Raw genomic sequence first — 18,953 nt, 5'->3', positions numbered from 1 at the left:
CTGAGGCACACCGTTGGTCACAGACCTCCAGTTTGAAAAACAACCCTGTGCAACCACCCTCTGTCTTCTGTCGTCAAGCCAGATCCTGTGAGATTTAACCTTGTGTAACAACCTACCATGCGGTACCTTGTCAAAGACCTCGCTAAAGTCCGTTGTGCTGTCGATTGTTTGACACAAAGCCAAAGCACAAACACTGACCAATGATACACAAGTCCAGAGAAAGGTGCCCCTATCTGGATTTCTGTCAATCACCCTGATCTAGCCAAAGCGAAGAGGACTATTTTATTGAGTGGTTGATGGATGTTAGTCTCACCAAGTCTACTGGTCATTCAGGATCAATGTTACAGGCATCTGGGTCAGGCGAATTGAATTGTTGAGATTAAAAAGCGAAAGTCTAATAATGCTCTCTTGCATTAGCTTAGCATTCAGTGGATCTCAACTGGGAGTTTAATTAACATTTGTCTTAGTATGGTGTGAATGTTGACACTTTGCTGAATGGCTTTGAAACCATACAGCGCACAAAGAAGCCCTTTGGCCCATCGTTGCTGGGTAACGAATATTCAAAAGGGGCAGCTCATCCAAGGGATGTTGAAATTGACATTCAGGTTTTAGGAGTTTCCCTTGACGATTGGCCCTTTGAAGTGGCCACAGCTCACAGGGTAATTCCGAGTTCAGATACCAAATCGATTGTGGAGCGAGTCATCAACTCCCGATTGAAAAGTGGTCAATTTGGTTTACTCCCATGTGCACAGAAATTGTGTTCAATATTCACACTGACTGTGCGGATAATATATAAATCTACACACATCAATTACTGCTGGCCAGCAATGGTCAGGGACGCCTCCGAATTTGAGATGTACCAATCAACCCGTTTGGGAAATAAATACATTGACTGATCTATCCAATCACAATATATTCCCGATAGATAATCATTAACTTCCAAATAAATATTATATCGATCTGAAGAAAAGTCTGACATCTCTCCAAATATTAACCGTGTTGCTCTCTCCATAGATGCTACCAGGCTTGCAGAACCCCTCCCCAACACCCCCCACCCCTCCATTCTCTTTTTATTTCATGTCTCCAGTGCCTGCAGTATTTTGCTTTTATATTAATCTGCATTGATATGGTGCCTTGCACACCTCCAGAGCTATTTGCAGCCAACACAGAAAATGCTGGAAAATCTCAGCAGGTCTGACAGCATCTGTGGAGAGAAAATAGAGCCAACATTTCGAGTCTGGATAACCCTTCCTCTACACGGATTCTGTCAGACCTGCTGAGATTTTCCAGCATTTTTGTTTTTGTTTTAGATTCCAGCATCCTCAGTAATTTCCATTTACCTAAGTACTTTCCAAGATGGTTGTGGGACAGTTAATGTGCTGGCAGGTCAGACTGGTGAGGAAAAATGTTTGTAATTCAGGTGGCTGTGTGTGCAAATGACAACATTTGTCCTGGATTATGTGGGACAGCGCGGGCAAGGCATTTCAGAAACATACAGGGGAATTTCACAGAGACTTCATTGCAGTGTTAATGTAAGCCTTACTTGTGACCAATAAATAAATAAACTTTACTTTTATTTTAGGTTCATTTTCCGGTCCTGCCCGCCATGGGGAATTGTCGCGGGGGCTGGACGGAAAGTTTGACCGATTATTTTAGGGTTCGTTTGACGGATGGGAATTTCCGGTCTTGGGGTGGGCGCGACCGGAAAATCCCGCTTCCAGTGAGTCCTCCAAGTTTTCTGCCTGACATTTCAAAAGTTTCCCCAAGTCGTCCACAATTGCAAAGGCGACCCTTCACATTACTGTAGTCACTTTAAACAAGAAGGTTAAAAAGAACCACAACAGCTTTCTTTAATAGAGTCATAGAGGTTTGCAGCATGGAAACAGGCCCTTCGGCCCAACTTGTCCATGCCTAATTTAGTGCCTTTAAAGTAATAAAGAAACAGGGGCTTCACAGGAGCAGCAGAAAACACGACAACAGCCACAAAGGGAGACCTTGGACTGAATTTTACCAACGTCCTGGTGTCGGGAATGAGAGCGGTGGGTGTTGGTAAAATTGCCGGGAGCTCCACCAGGGAAACTCTAGGCTGCTGTCCCACTGCCTGGGAGGTTTTCCAGCAACGGGATGTGATGCAGATCACTTGCTCATTTTATTGAGAGCCCCTAGGATGCGTGGGGAGATGCGCATCTTTTCACTGTGATTCTGCCAAACATTTGCATTTATAGAGCACCTTCCACGGCTCACAGGACATCCCAAAACACTATACAGACAATTAAGTACTTTTTAAAATGTCCTCACTGCTATAGAATCCATAGAATCCCTACAATGCAGAAGGATACCATTTGCCCATTGAGAGTGCACCCTATCCAAAAGAGTATGTAACACAGGACCACCTTCCCTATTCTTGTAACCGCACACATTTATCATGGCTAATTTACCTGACCTACACATCTTTGGACACCAAGGAGCAATTTACCATGGCCAGTCCACCTAACCTGCACATCTTTGGACTATGGAAGGAAACTGGAGCACCGGAGGAAACCCATGCAGGTATGGGGAAAATGTGCAAACTCCACATAGACAGTACCTGAGGCCAGAATTGAACCCGAGTCCCTGGCGCTGTGAGGTTATTACATGGAGTAGCCTGCAGCCAACTTGCACACAGCAAACTGTGGTAAACAGCAATGTAATGAAGACTATATTTGGGATGTTGGATGGGGTATAAATATTGGCCAAGGCTTAACTCCCCTACGTGTCCTCCAAATACTGCCATGTGATTCTTGTTTTTACCTCCATTTCTGTAGGCAGACAGGCCTTGGGTTAAGGATGGCACCTCTGACACTCCCTCAGTGCTGCACCGGAGTGCGAGCCTAGATTTCTTTGCACACAAAACTTGGACTGGGAGTTCAGCGGACAATCTTCTGACTCAGGAAGTGGAGCACTACCAAATGAATCAGGGCTGATGTGGTCGGTAAAATCATTCATTGATGTGGTAACAATGAAAAGAATAAAAACTATCAGTGATAATATGTTTCAAGATGGGCCAGCTCTCTATATAAGCCACATTTGGTTCACTAAATGTATCATTAAACATCCGGTGTATCTTGTTCTCATGCTTTTACTTTCAGACAGCCGTAACTCTTTCTCTGCTATTAACAGTGTGCTAATTTGCTTTCAGACAGTGCTGACCTTTATTCTGCTATTAACACCTACCCTGGAGTAAAGCTTTAGAATGTAACACCATCATCACCGCTCCCCTTTGTCTTATGTTCCATGGCAACTTTGTAATTTAATCTCACCTGACTTCTAACCTATCCCCGACTTTCTGTTGTGCTCCATCTGCCCCTCCCTCTTTATAACAACATAAAACCCATCACATTTCTACCTCGCCTCTGTTTAAAGAGTCACACTGACTCTAAATGTTAACTCTGTTCTACATACGCTATCAGGCCTGCTGAGTTTTTCCAGCACTTTCTTTTTCCCATTTCTGGTTCACCACTGCCCCTTTTGGGGAGGAAATGTGCCATCCTTAACCACTTTGGCCGATATGTGACTCCAGATCTACGAAATTGATTCTTAACCACATTCTGAAATGGCCCAGCAAGCCTTTCAGTTGACAGACATTTAGGGATGGATACCAAATGTTGCCAATCCATGAGAGATTACATTAAAAAAAGCAAATCATGCACTGAACTGTAAATCTATTAAGTACAGGAGCTCCTGTAGTGTCACTGGCAGGTGGAGGAGAGGTTAGGGCCATGAGTTCCCCCTCCTAGACAAATTGAATTGCCAGATGCCGAAGGTGAGGGGGGTGGGGGAAAGGGGAGGGGAAGGCTGGTCTTGATTGCATTACTTTGGGGCAAACAGTCAATGAGGAAAATAGAGCTGTGGCACAGTCAATGCAGGGAAGGTGTGGCAATGGTTAGCACTGCTGCCTCACAGCACGAGGGACCCGGGTTCAATTCTGGCCTCAGGTGACTGTGTGGAGTTTGCACATTCTCCCTGTGTCTGCGTGGGTTTCCTCCGGGTGCTCCAGTTTCCTCCCACAGTCCAAAGATGTGCGGGTTAGGTGGATTGGCCATGCTGAATTGCCTCTTAGTGTCCAAAGTATGCAGGTTAGGTGGATTGGCCATGCTAAATTGCCCCTTAGTGTCCAAAAATGTGCAGGTTAGAGTTCCTAGTGGGTAAATAAGTTTGGTTACAGAGACGGTCCAAAGACGTGCTGGTTAGGTGCATTGACCCATCAGGCGCCGGAGTGTGAGGACCCAGGGGAATTTCACAGTAACTTCATTGCAATAAATAAACTTTAAACTTTAAGATGGGGTTTGGTAAATATGCTCTGTGCGAGAGTCCGCCCTGACTCGGTGGGCAGAATAGCCTCCTTCTGCATTGTAGGGATTCTATGAAGATCGTCGGCCAGCCAGACTTTGCAAATCCAGGCATCGCTGCGCTGTCTGTGGAGCTGCAGCGAAATCCCTTTTTATTCCCAGGCGCACAAAGCAACCTGCAGGTTTTCAAGCAGTACAGTGCCGCGGGATGCCCGGGGATCAGGAAATAGAGCCTGGAATTCAGCAGGGTCAATCAAACGGACAGGGAAACCCCTGCTCATTTCGCCGCCTTCTCCGAGGACTTCAGGGGAGATTGCAAACAGGATTGGCCAACATTTCCCTGCAATGTGTTTGGGCTGGGAGGGGGGGGGGGGGGGAGAGGTTTTGAGCGCTATGATTGGTGAGGGACACAGCGTAGAAACCAACGAATCCGAAAGGCGGGAAATCTATGTGGCCAATGAGAAAGGAGAGGTTTGCATCTCCAACTAAGAAGATGGAGCACAAGGTTCACAACAAACATTGTCACCCAGATTTTAACGAGGAACATATACCTCCCAGCAAAATTTCCGTTCTGGCTGTCTATTAGGCGGATATGCATTGAAAACTATAGCGATTAAATGTCAATTGTATGATTGATCCTGCGCTATTTTTTTCTGGCTTTAAATATCCGTTAACTATAATGGATTTATTTTCCGAGATATATAACCGAGATGTAATGGATTTATTTTCACACTTTGGCTTCTTGCTTCTAGTTATTACTTATCGACTTCGAAAAAAAAGGAACTTATTGTGGGTTTTTGTATTGGAAGATGTGTTAAAAAGAATTAGACGAGGTTGAGGGGTCCTAAGTGATGCTCATTGACACAAAAGTAGCAGCAGCCGAGAGTGGCCCACACCTAGGCATGGTGAATTCCTGAGATCTGGCTGACTTTTCTTCCTAGCAGGCTGGTACTGAGCAGCACTAGCCAAGTGGCATGGTGGCACAATGGTTAACGCTGCTGCATCACAGCACCAGGGACCCGGGTTCGATTCCCAGTTTGGGCCACTCTGTGTAGAGTCTGCACGTTCTCCCCGTGTCTGGGTGGGTTTGCTCTGGGTGCTCCGGTTTCCTCCCACAGTCCGAATAAATGTGCTGGTTATTTGCATTGGCCATGCTAAATTCTTCCTCAGTGTACCCAAACAGGCGCCGGAGTGTGGCGCCTAGTGGATTTTCACAGTAACTTCATTGCAGTGTTAATGTAAGCCCACTTGTGACACTAATGAATAAACTTTAAAAGACTTTAGCAGTTTGAGTTGGCACCAGATGGGACACAATTCCAGATTATGCCTCGACCTCGTGTCAAACATAGATTTTGAGGGCAAAAAAAGCGCTTAGGTCATCATCGAACTTCAGTCAGCTGCCACTTCTACGTACCCCGGAGAAGTTAGCCAGGTTCTGAGTGACCAAGATCACTGAATTATACCAACCCTTCCCCAAACATTCACTCCCAAGGAGTCAAAACGATTATCTCGGTGCATTCGCCTCCAGCCACCTCTTCAGTTAAACTTGTTTCCTTCAGATTTTGTATTGACCAGTGTTATTTTCTCTCAGAGCTGAATGCTAAATGTTTATTTTTTTCATTGCTTTACGGGGTGGCGAGACCAGCATTTATTGCCATCCCGAGATACCTCGTGAGAAGATGGTGGTGAGCCATCTATTTGAACCGCTGCAGTCCCTGAGATGTAGGTACACCCACTGTGCTGTTAGGGAGGCAGCTCCAGGGATTGGATTCTATAATTGTATTTCACAGGAAGGATACATGGTACCATTTTAAGGATATTGAATTTTATTAACAGAAACGTAAAGGGTTATAGGGATAGTGGGTGTAAAAAGTGGCAAAGTGTCCCATCAGCTTCTTGGTCTTTTGGCTAAGATCAAGTGTGGATCAAGCCCAAGATTCCTTATCTTGTCAGCTTGGATCTTGTGGGGACCATGAATTGGATTCAGTTTGAATTTGATTTTTGGAGGAAGCAAGGAGATGGATTTGTCTCCGCCTGTTCCATTCTGGGTGTTGTAGGTGCAGACTTGACGAGCCGAATGGCTTCCTTTTGCACTGCATGGATTCTATGATTAGTCAGACATTTATATTACACACTTTTGGATTTTGAGAGAACAGTTAAGGAATGATGATGGGGTTAAGTATTTCACAGTAGGTGCTACAAACAGAAGTGAGCCTTAAATGACATACTGTGTGTGCCCATTATTGGGGAGTTACATTTGAACTCTTCCATCCTAATACTTGGCATTCTATTTGAATAACACTGAGCTATTTGAACTTAAAAAACTATGTGATATACACATATACTGTTATATGCACTGGAGCTACCACTGGAGTAAATTAGGAAGGTCCATGTAAGTGACTCCTCAAAATTTCCTTAGCCTTCTCCAGCGCTGTTCCAGCAGGTACCTCGAGGTGGGGCGCGACTCCCGTTCCTTCCCAGGAGACTCCCTCCGGGCTGGCGGACCTGACAGTGGGGATGGTCAGGTATAGATTGGTGTCATCCACATGGTAGGTTTGTGGGGGGTGGCAGCCCCCGCTGGTCAGCTCGCCAACAACCAAGGCCCTTCCCAGCCTCTTCATGACAAAGACAAATTCCTCTGCGGCTCCTGAGGTGTAGTTGCTGGTGAGGAGGATTAACTCCCTTTTTGAGCCGTAGCGCTCCCCTTAACATATAAAACAAAAGACAACACAGCGGAGTGATGAATGAAGATTATGGCAACAACAAACATAAATAGTGACAATGCACTTTTACAAACAAAAGCTATCTTTGATCTATTACCTGCTACCCTTGGAATTGTCCAGAGTTGGGAGGTTGTATCATTAGGTCTGTTGTAAATAGTGTCCAGGAGCACCGGGTCTCCATCGTCAAAGAAATAGGAACACAAGGCTGGGATAGAAGATGTAGGCCCTCCAATGTTGTACCTACAGGGCAGAAGACATGGTTGAATTAGTCACCAGAACAGAGAATCCTGGAAAGATTCATCAGGTCTGCCTGTATCTAATAAGGGGGAAAGAAAGTTAATGTTTTTAAAGAGTAGAATGCCTACAGAGCAGAAGAAGGCAATCCAGCTCATCAAGTCTGCACCAACTCTCTGACAGAGCATCTTACCCAGGCCCACCCCACAAACCCGTGCATTTACCATGGCTAATCCAGCTAACCTTCAGATCATTGGACACTCATAGAACCCCGACAGTGCAGAAGGAAGCTACTTGGCCCATCCAGTCTGCACCGACTCTCTGACAGAGCATCTTACCCAGGCCCACCCTGCTCCCCCAGCCCTACCCCCATAATCCCACCTCGGCTAACCCATCTAACCTATACATCTTGGGACACTAAGGGGCAATTTAGCACGGCCAATCCACCTAATCTGCGCATCTTTGGACTGTGGGAGGAAACCGGAGCACCCGGAGGAAACCTACACAGATACGAGGAGAACGTGCAAACTCCATACACACAGTGACTGAAGGCCCGAACCAAACCCTGGTGTGGTGGGGCAGCAGTGCTTTTTTAAAATTCATGGATGAGAATATAGGAGGCATGATTAGTAAGTTTGCAGATGACACCAAGATTGATGGCATAGTGGACAGTGAAGAAAGTTATCCTGGATTGCAATGGGCTTGATCAATTGGGCCAGTGCGCTGACGAATGGCAGATAGAGTTTAATTTAGATAAATGCGAGGTGATGCGTTTTGGTAGATTGAACCAGGGCAGGACTTACTCAGTTAATAGTAGGGCATTGGGGAGAGTTACAGAGCAAAGAGGTCGAGGGGTACAGCTTCATAGCTCCTTGAAAGTGGAGTCACATGTGGACAGAGTGGTGAAGAAGGCATTCGGCATGCTTGGTTTCATTGGTCAGAACATTGAATACAGGAGTTGGGATGTCTTGCTGAAGCTGTACGAGACATTGGTAAAGCTACACTTGGAATACTGTGTTCAGTTCTGGTCACTCTATTATTGATAGGATATTATTAAACTAGAAAGAGTGCAGAAAAGATTTACTAGGATGCTATTGGGACTTGATGGTTTGAGTTATAAGGAGAGGCTGGATAGACTGGGATTTTTTTTCTCTGGAGCATAGAAGGCTTAGTGGTCTATAAAATAATGAGGGGCATAGATCAGCGAGACAGTCAATATCTTTTCTCAAAGGTAGGGGAGTCTAAAACTAGAGGGCATAGGTTTAAGGTGAGAGGGGAGAGATACAAATGTGTCCAGAGGGGCAATTTTATTTTCACACAGAGGGTGGTAAGTGTCTGGAACAAGCTGTCAGAGGTAGTAGTAGAGGAGGGTACAATTTTGTCTTTTAAAAAGCATTTAGACAGTTACATGGGTAAGATGGGTATAGAGGGATATGGGCCAAATGCAGGCAATTGGGACTAGCTTAGGGGTTTAACAAAAAAGGCAGTGTGGACAAGTTGGGCTGAAGGGCCTGTTTCCATGCTGTAAACCTCTATGACTCTATTTGTGGGGCACCATTTATTGCCCATCCCTGGTTGCCAGAGGGCAGTTGAGAGTCAGCCACATTGTTGTGGCTCTGGAGTCACATATAGGCCGGACCAGGTAAGGACGGCAGATTTCCTTCCCTAAAGGACATTAGTGAACCAGATGGGTTTTTCCGACAATCGACACTGGTTTCATGGTGACCGGTAGATTCTTATTTCCAGATATTATTGAATTCAAATTCCACCATCTGCTGTGGCGGGATTTGAACCTGGGTCCCCAGAACATTAGTTGAGTCTCTGATTGTCTAGTAATAATACTACTAGGCCATCACCTTTCCCTGCTAACTACTGTGCCACCCTGCCACCTTTGAGTCCTTTGACTCTTTGTCCAAATTTGGGGAAATTGTATTAGCCTTTTTCAATCCACCATCAAGCGTTGGGTCCTCACAATAATGCCAAAGTGAAAAAAACTGTTGGGGATCTAGTCGGGTTTCATAACATACTTTGGGGTTTCTGCTCTGGGACTCTAACAACACGAATGCATCTTTAGAGAAGGAAATTACAACCCTTGTACTGCATGTTTGGATTATTTAAAATGACCAATAATCAACTTGCTGAATCTCTAGGTTAAAGATTTTGATGCAAGAACATGTTTACAAGCAAGAGAAAGCTTGATTTGAATGTAATTCTCACTAACGTAGAATCCTCAGCTATGTAATTTCAGTGGTAAATTTTGGGGGTGTGGTCCCGCCTGCCACGAGAATTGTTACAGGCAGGATGGAAAATTTTACGGACCATTTAAAAGACCGTTGACCTTGGGTGGGAATTTCTGGTCTGGGGCAGACATGACTGAAGAATCACACCTCCAGAACAGGAGCAGGTGTAGGCCATTCAGCCCTTCGCGCCAGCTCTGTCATTCATTAAGATCATGGCTGATCTGGTTTGTGGTCTCAATTCCACTTTGCCGTATTATGTTTATAACCCTTGGCTATCAAAAATCTGTCCAATTCTGCCTTGAATACATTCAGCAGCCGAGACTTTCCAGCTCTTCCCCACCCTATCCCATGGAGTGATTTTTGACAGTAGACACAGTTCGCCATTGGCCGCTAGTGGGATTTTCTGGTCCTGCCAAGGTCTATAGTGTTTTGTATGACTTGCCCACCACACAGCTGGGGAAACTGTTGCAGGGATGGGGGAGGGTGGGGAGGGGGGGAGTGACCTGTGGTGGGACTGAATGATCCTGCAAGTGGGAAGTGCTGGAAAATCCAGCCCGATTATTCATCCTGCACTGCTTTCTGGGGAAGAGAATTCTAAAGACCAACTATCTTTTGAAAGAGAAAATATCTAGGCTGCGCTTCTCCCATTCCGCTGTGCTAATTTTTTAGCGCAGCGGGTCGGGAGATTCTCGCGTCGATTGATTTGTGGGGTTCACATGGGCAATTGTACCCAGCTTGCATCTTCCAGCGCCAGATTTCCGGCGGTGTCTGCTCCGCGCCGGAAATCAGCTGGGGGGGAGGGGGTGGGGTGCAAAGACCATTTAAATGGTCATTAAAATATAATTTAAAAACAATTAGCAGGCCCAGGACTGAGGTCTCTGGGCCCGCTAGCATCTCCCATCCTGCCAGAGTATTTCACTCCAGCGGGGGTTACTATAGCTCCCCACTTTCAGGGAGCTAGCGACCTGACCCCGCTGGAGTGAAGGAGGGGCATTCGAGGCCCCCCAGAGGGTCAGGCGGCAGGGTGGTGCCCCCTGGGCATTGGCACACTGGCAGTGACAGGCTGTGCCCCCTTGCACTGCCCAAGGAATAAAGTGCCAATGCCCAGGGGTCACCTTGGCACTGCCCATCGGGCATGTGACAGTGCCAAGGGGGCGGGACATATGGAGGTAGCACAGTAGGGCGGCACGGTAGCACAGTGGTTAGCACTGCTGCTTCACAGCTCCAGGGTCCCGGGTTCGATTCCCGGCTCGGGTCACTGTCTGTGTGGAGTTTGCACATTCTCCTCGTGTCTGCGTGGGTTTCCTCCGGGTGCTCCGGTTTCCTCCCACAGTCCAAAGATGTGCGGGTTAGGTTGATTGGCCAGGTTAAAAATTGCCCCTTAGACTCCTGAGATGCGTAGGTTAGAGGGATTAGCGGGTAAAATATGTGGGGGTAGGGCCTGGGTGGGATTGTGGTCGGTGCAGACTCGATGGGCCGAATGGCCTCCTTCTGCACTGTAGGGATTCTATGATTCTATGATTCTATGAGGTGGGGCTCAGGGGGTGGGACTTGATGTGGGCATGGCCTTAGGGCAAGAAGTGGAGGTGGGGGGGGGGGGCGTTCAACTGCCACTCTGCATAGGGATCGATGGAGGGAGTCGGGAGGCCAGCGATCGGGGCGGGCTGGGCGGGCCTGGGGTCAGCAGGGGGGGGTTCGGCACTATGGGGGGTGGGTCAGGACTGAGGGGGTGGAGGTTACTGTTGGGGAGGGGAATCGGTGAGATGGTGCTGGAGATCACGGGGGTTGGGGGGGGGTGTGGGGGGAGGTGGAGGGGATGTGGCTTGGGTCTGGGCCCGGGAATAGCTGGGGGGCCAGCGATCGGGCCGTGAAAGATTGGTGCATGCACAGTGGCCCATTCAGCGCACTGATTTCAGCCTCTCCAGTGGGAATAAGCTCTGTCCCCTGAAATTTAATGATATTCACGTTGGTGGTCTCTACAGTGCTCAGAGTGTGGGCGATTCTTCTCTAAATACCCACTGAAAAAAACAACGTGAATTACCCCAGTGAATTCATGTGAATTCGACACTTAAAAGTTTTTTGGGAGAATTCTGCCATTACTCTCTCTTAAAATGGTGACCTCTTATTGTTAAACTGTGTGCCCTTGTTCAAGATCCTCCCACAAGAGAAAACATCTTCCTTGTATTCACCCACAGGTTCCTACATGCTTCAATAAGATCACCTCTCAGTCTCCATTCTGTCAGGGCTGGACAGACTGGATGTAGGGATGTTATTGGATGTAGGGATGTTATTGGATGTAGGGATGTTATTTTTTTTAAATATACTTTTCCAATTCAATCAAATCAAATCCAATTCAGAGTCTCAAGAAGTTGAGACATTTCCAATCCAGGCTGACAAGACAGGGCAAGCGACCAAACCACCCTGTCCTGGGTCTGTTCTTGCTTTTGGCTGGGGCATAAAGCAAGGGGTCACCATCTCAGGATATGGGGGAGACCATTTGGGATTGAGATGGGGAGAATCCTCTTTACTCAGAGGGTGGTGAATCTGTGGAATTCTCTATCACAGAAGGCTGTGGTGGCCAATTCACTGAGTATATTTAAGAAGGAAATAGAGAGATTTCTAGACTGTAAAGGCATCAAGGGGAATGGGGAGTATGTGGGTGTATGGCATTGAGATGGAGGACCAGCCATGATCATATTGATTGGCAGAGCAAGCTCAAAAGGCTGAATTATCTATTCCTGTTCCTATTCCTGTCCTTCTATCCATGCTCTCTGCGTCCAGTTGGCTAACCAATACTTTATTGGTTAGCCATAATATGCTACCCACCATGTCCCCTTTAGGCTTTCGCATCCAATTTACAGGATAAATGTTTAGTCTAAATGTGATCCAGAAAATAGGTTCACCTAGATCTGAAACTTGATTGCACTGTAGATTGCAAAGTTGAAATGCAGTGTGATGCTTACTGTTTCACCTAATAGTTAATAAAGTAAGGTCCTCCAGAGATGATTGCATTGCTTTGGATCTTCCCTTTGTGATCTTTGGAGTAAATACAAAATGCAGATATTCAATTTAACCCAGATGGTTATAATCTGAAACACTATAGTGTGCATATCTTTAATTAATGCCACACAAAGAGATCATATAGCTACCTGAGAAGCAGCCATTGAGAACTATTGAATCATATAGCACAGGGAGAGAGAGAGAGAGAGCCCATTCAGCCCATTGTACCTGTGCAGGCTGTTTGAAAAATCTATTCAATTATTTCCAATTGTAATGGGACCTGATTGTTTCGGGGTAAACCAAGATAGGTTCGGGCGGTGTCTTTGTGAGACTATAATTTGGTAGCAAGACTTTTGATTGGTGTGGAATATCTTTGGCACCTAACATTTGATCAGCATGTGGGCCATTTATTGGATTGCAGTGGAAATTCAAACACCTTAAAGTAACATTTCATCTTACTCAAAATCCATTCACTTAAGGGCTAAAATCAAGCCCAAGCCTATTGTCACAAAGGTTTAGATATGTGACATACGTAACATTTGAAGACTATTCAAGCACCTAGCTGACTCCAATACAGTTATGATGTGGAGATGCTGGTGTTGGACTGGGGTAAACATAGTAAGAAGTCTCACAACACCAGGTTAAAGTCCAACAGGTTTATTTGGTAGCAAAAGCCACTAGCTTTCGGAGCGCTGCTCCTTCATCAGGTAAGTGGGAGTTCTGTTCACAAACAGAGCATATAAAGACACAAACTCAATTTACAATACACATCTCTTTAACCTGTGCTTAACGCTCTTTCCACTCACATTGTCTGTACCTTTAAGACTTGATTACCTGTAAAGACTCGCATTCCAACCATTATTTTGTAAATTGAGTTTGTGTCTTTATATGCCCTGTTTGTGAACAGGACTCCCACTTACCTGACGAAGGAGCAGCGCTCCGAAAGCTAGTGGCTTTTGCTACCAAATAAACCTGTTGGACTTTAACCTGGTGTTGTGAGACTTCGTCCAATACAGTTGCCATGCATTGCTGGCAGTGCCAGACACGCAGCAGAAAGAATCATAAGGTTTTGCACAATATTGACACTGTTCAGCTACCAAGGGGAATTGCAACAACTGCAACACTGGCTGGTCAATCTTACAGTATACATTACCTAAGATCCACAATCAGCGCTGTGGTGTTTGCAATTTTATTCCAGACATGTTGCACCATTAGATCTGAAACTTGGGTAATGAGTTCAAGGTCACCAAACATGTCGAATCGGAGGTAGCCGACAGTATTCTCAAACACTTTTGTTTGAAAAGAAAATTTGATTAGGTCCTCAAACATCTCAGGGGGTGGAATCTAGGAAAAAAGACACACAAAACAGGGTGTAATTCATATGCACAAACACACATAGGACTTATGAACAAGGGCGGGCCATTCGGCCCTTCAAGTTTGGTCTGCTATTCAGTGAGATCATTCCTGGTCTGGTTGTGATCTCAACACCATTTTGCCCTTTGCCCTTCATAACCTTTGACTCCAATTGTCTATCAAAAGTCTATCTAACTCTGCCTTTGGGTAAGTTCAGTGACCCAGCCACCACTGCATTCTGGGAAAGAACATTCTACAGACCAATGACTCTCTCAGAGAGGAAAAAAAATCCTCATCTCAGTCATAAACTGTATTCTTAAACTATATCCCAATTCTATTCTGCCCTACAGGTGTTCCCAATATTTGCCCTGGCACATCCCCTTAGCATATGTCAATAATATTCTTCCAAATTCCAATGGGTACAGGCCCAACCTGCTCAACCTTTCCTCATAAGGTGATCCCTTCACTCCAGGAGTCTGTCCAGTGAACCTTCTCCCGAACTGCTCCGAACACAATTATACCCTTTTTGTTTCAGATATAGAGACCAAAACTGGACCCACTACTCTTGGCCTCACCAGCTGTAGCACAGCTTCCCTACTTCTATCTATTCCATTCCTCTTTCAATGAAGACCACAAAAAAGCATAAAAGCAAATAACTGCGGATGGTGGAATCAGAAACAAAAACTGTAAATGCTGGAAAATCTCAGCAGGTCTGACAGCAGCTATGGAAATAAGATTTAACATTTTGAGTCTGGATTACCCTCATCAGAATAAAACCAGCACATTGATCTTCAGTTGAGGCATGTTTTTTTTTATTTCAAAGAGAATAGGGCTTTGTGGAGAGAAGTCAAACCTTACCGGCATTGGGACGACACCAGGTATGTGATCCTTTGAGTTCTCGGGGATGTGGGCGACCTTGAGATGTTTGTGTCCAGAGAGTTCCTGTAGGTCCTGGGATAGCCTCTGAGCCAGTTCCACCTCGGAGTTGATGAGACTGTACTCTCCCTGATGGACCAGCTCAGCGATCCGCCCGGCCACCCCTGCTCCAGTTTCAGCAAAGGCATAATTATCCGCCACCAGCTTCCCTGCAGTCCTGACAATCCATGGGATTTTAGCACGGAACTCTATGATGCCCAGAGCCACATCCATGGCCTCATTGGCTTGGACCATAACGTCTGGTTCAGCTCCGGAGACACTCCACACCTCCCCAGTGACAGCGCTGAGGACAACCTGGTTCGGAATGGACACATAGAGGCTGCTAGTGCCTATCCTGTAGGTGCCGACAGACAAGGCACCCCCAATAGTAGGCTCCCCAATGACTGTAGCCCTCTTGAGGTCTTTCATTGTCCTGGTGAAGGCTTCTGCCGCAGAACCAGTGATGTGACTGGTTAGGATGTAGATATCCTTGTGGGAGGCGTACCTTTGACCCAATACCTTGGGCATTGTCCAGATTTCTGAAGTGGAGAGGGTGGAGCGGTCAAACACAGTGTAGAGGTGGCGGACAGGGTTTGGCCCAAAGAAGTATGAGCAAAGAATGGGGATGGCAGTGGAATAGCCTCCTATGTTGTACCTCATGTCAATGATTAAGGTGTTCGTGTGGACCAGCTTGTTCCATACTTGGTCCAGCAGTTGGGGCCCAATGACCTTGATGATCTCGGCGTCGGTCATCATGTCAAATCTCAGGTAGCCCACATTGTTGGGCAGCACCTCCACCTTGAAGAGGGCGTGGATGATGTGGCTGAGCTCCTCAGGGGTAGGGATGCTCTCCGGGATCTCCTCGGGGACGTCTGGCTCGCTATCGCTGTAGAAAACGTGGAGGCGGTGGTCGCCCGAGATCTCCTTCAGGTCTGAGGTCAACTGGGAAGCCAATGACTCGCAGTCCACCACGGGCCGGTAGGAACCCTCCAGCCACTTGGTGGTCAGAACCTCACTGAGCTGGGCACCCACATCTGGGATGGCATAGTGGAGCTTGAGCAGGTTCCCCGTGTCTTCAACCAGTTCCAACACTCCAGCGTGGAATGCTATGATCTCCTTGGTCTTGTCCAGAGCTTCTTCGGCTAACACTATGGCATCAGGGACCACAGCTCCCCCTAACCAATACTCCCCATTGTTGTCCAAGAAATTGATGAAGGGGATGGTAATAACCAAGTTGGTGTTTTCTATTTGGAATGACTTGGAGTGGAGGATTTTGCCAGATGTTATCTCCCCAATCACCGTGGCTCTACACAGGGACTGCATCAGGTAGGCGAATTCTTCAGCCGCCGTGGCAGTGCGGTGGCTGGTGAGGACATAGATGCCCCTTTTGGACCCGTATGGGTTGCCCCCTGCGGTGGGAAGGGTGGAGAACTCCGTGCTGGCATTGGTCAGCCTATTGTAGATGGTGAAGAAGAGAACGGGCGGCGTTTGCTCTTGGAAGTGGGATAGCAGCATCGCGACGGCAGCTGAAGTGCCACCCGTGTTAAACCTGAGGTCTACGATTAGGTTTTCAGTACTTTCTATGGTGCTCCACACCTTCTTGACCAGCAAAGGGGTTAGCTCTGGCAGGAGGGCAGCGTCTGGGAACTCATCAAAGCGCAAGTACCCGATATTGTTCGGCAAGATTTCCACTTGGAACAGGGTGTCTGGCAGATGCTGGGGTGAGCTGGCATCAGTGGGCACATGCCCAGGACTCTGATCGATGGTGTCCTGGGGTTCAGGTCCCACTCTGATCATTAGCCGTGGGTCCTCACAGATGGCCTGGAGCTCGTAGTTCAGCTTGGCTGCCAGGTCTTGCTCTGAAATCACAGCTGAGTAAACAACCTTGGAAACTTGGTGAGCCAGGGTTGGCACGTGATCCACGAAGGAGTAGTAGGTGCCCAAGAGTTCAATAACACTCTGGATGACACTGGGCACTGCTCTCCTGACCGCTAGGATAGAGGTGGCTTTCTCCAGCGCCTGATCCGCACTGACCGACACCATTGGGAAGACTCCATTCACCTCCCAGCTCTGTCCAGTGAGGGGACTGATGGACCTTGACAAGGGCACAGTGATGAAGAAGTCAGTGGGCCCAATGCGGAACTTCTGGATGTTGAGTGACCCTCCAGCTGTCCTCTCCCCCACCAGGAGACCCCGGTCCAAGTGCTTCAGGATGTAAGCCACGTCTTCCGCCACCCCCTGGGTGCCCTTGCTGATAAGCACCAACACATCCTTGCCCTTGGCGTACCTGTCACCCAGGAGGGTGAGTAGCGTCCAAATCTCCTGGGTGGAGTTGGAGGGACGGTGGTAGATGGAGTCAATGTGGATTTTCTGGTTGGCATCGCAGAAGTAGGAAATGATAAAGGGGACCCCAGAGACCTCGCCACCAATACAGTACCGCAAGTCCAGGATCAGGGAGTCAGTGCCAACTAGGAATTTCCAAACCGTCTCCAGCAGAGTGGGGCCAATCACTTTGACCAGCTCCTCTCCCATGATGTGGTCAATCCTTAAGTATCCCACGTTGTTTTCCAAGATTTGGAACTTGACGGCGTGCTGGCTCAACTCAGCCAGTATCTCGGGGCTGGGCAGAGGCACGTCCTCCCGCTCAAGAGGAGATGTCCCGGGTTCGTAAGAGACCAGCAGCCGAGGGTCGTTCAAAGCCCCCTGGACCCCGGCGGTCAAGACGGCAGCCAGGTTCTGAGGGTCGGTGACATGCAGGATCTCCTCGCTCTGGTTCGCCTGTCGGATGGCCTCCTTCATCCCGACCAGGTTTTCCGGGAAGCAGTACTTGTCCAGCAACACCTCGGCCATGTCCAGCATGAGGGTGGACTGGAACATCTGGGCGCTGGGGCCACAGCTGTACAACAGGACCGTCAGCCAAAAGTATGTGTAGCCAGCCATGCTGCTGAAGGTGTTTTCCCCCCAGCACACCACACACCTACCCCAAGCAAATAAAGCCTAAAAGCGTGTAGCAGCAATAGCGACCCCGAAGCCACCCTCCCCAACTCGCAGACTGAAAGGAAGGCAGATTGTCAAACAGATTAAACCCTACAGACACCGCATCAGCCAAATTGTAGCCATTAATAGTCTGTTTAATCTCATTAGCACTGGAGCACCTCAGCAAATCACCACGGACCACAGTCTAAACATAAATAAATGCATTTATAAAAATAATAATCTTCGCCCACAGTGATGTGCACCCAAGATTTCCTGAGCACTCTTGGCAATATGAAACTCTAGCTATGAATGCCGGATCAATACAAGATCAAAGAGAGAGAGAGAGAGAAAGCTCCTGCAAGAACTAGTACAATGTGTGTAGAAGCAAAGCACTCGAGGAACCGAAAATGCTGGAAAAATCCAGCATCTGTGCAGAGACGACAGATTCTGAGCAAAAGTCATGCTGGACTCTAACCATGACCTCTTGTTTCTCTCTCCCACCCATGTTGGCCAGATCTGTGGCGTTCCCCCACCCGCCCCAGCACCTCCTGTTTCAATTACTGTCGAATTTATACTCGGGTTAAGGATTCATAAATGTGAGTGTTGGAGTTTATGGATTGGAACTACCCTTCGCAATATGAGAATGTCGGTTCAAACTCGATGTGCTAAATGCGCATCAGCAAACAGTTTACCAATGACCTTTGTATTCCGATATTAACTCCCCCCTCGGTTAAATTCTGAAGCGATTACACTCGCCCCATTGTTGTATAATGTGGAGTTTGACTAAGCCGTAATGTCGTGGCCTTTTCCCCAGCCTCCCTGCTCTGTCTAAGCGGTCCAGTCCCGCCTCCGCCCCCCCCCCCCCCAATCAGGTAAATGAAACCTGTCGTGACTTTAATCCCCCGCACAATATGTGATTAACTTTTTAACACGGCCCAACACCATATGGCCATGTCTTGCCACTAGGGCCGAGCCAATGGAAGGCATTTGTTGGACAGGCGCCCTGGTGGAGCAGACTGCCGACCGCTTTGGCAGACATTTCGCCCGGCTCAGGGTAACCAGAAGGACAAGAAAGCCACTGGGAGCGATAACAAACAAATCTTAACAGCGGCTGCGCCCAGGTAGCCAGTTATGCATCTATCTTAGTTTGAAATGCACTCTCTGTAATGTTCGCTGAAATGTTG

At 47.4% G+C, this 18,953-nt stretch overlaps 1 protein-coding gene across 1 annotated transcript; it reads right to left on the bottom strand.

Annotated features, from left to right (window-relative positions):
- Window positions 1-6,706: 6,706 nt before the first annotated feature.
- Window positions 6,707-17,670, bottom strand: LOC144480137 (retinol-binding protein 3-like). The gene is made up of 4 exons (XM_078199282.1): window positions 14,737-17,670; window positions 13,679-13,869; window positions 7,149-7,291; window positions 6,707-7,032 (listed from the first exon to the last, which is right to left on the bottom strand). Exons 1-4 carry the CDS (start codon window positions 17,668-17,670, stop codon window positions 6,707-6,709), a joined length of 3,594 nt encoding a protein of 1,197 aa, XP_078055408.1.
- Window positions 17,671-18,953: the final 1,283 nt, after the last annotated feature.

Source organism: Mustelus asterias, chromosome 28, assembly GCF_964213995.1.
Source record: "Mustelus asterias chromosome 28, sMusAst1.hap1.1, whole genome shotgun sequence".
Classification (NCBI taxonomy): domain Eukaryota; kingdom Metazoa; phylum Chordata; class Chondrichthyes; order Carcharhiniformes; family Triakidae; genus Mustelus; species Mustelus asterias.
This window is presented reverse-complemented; position numbering and strand designations above follow the sequence as displayed.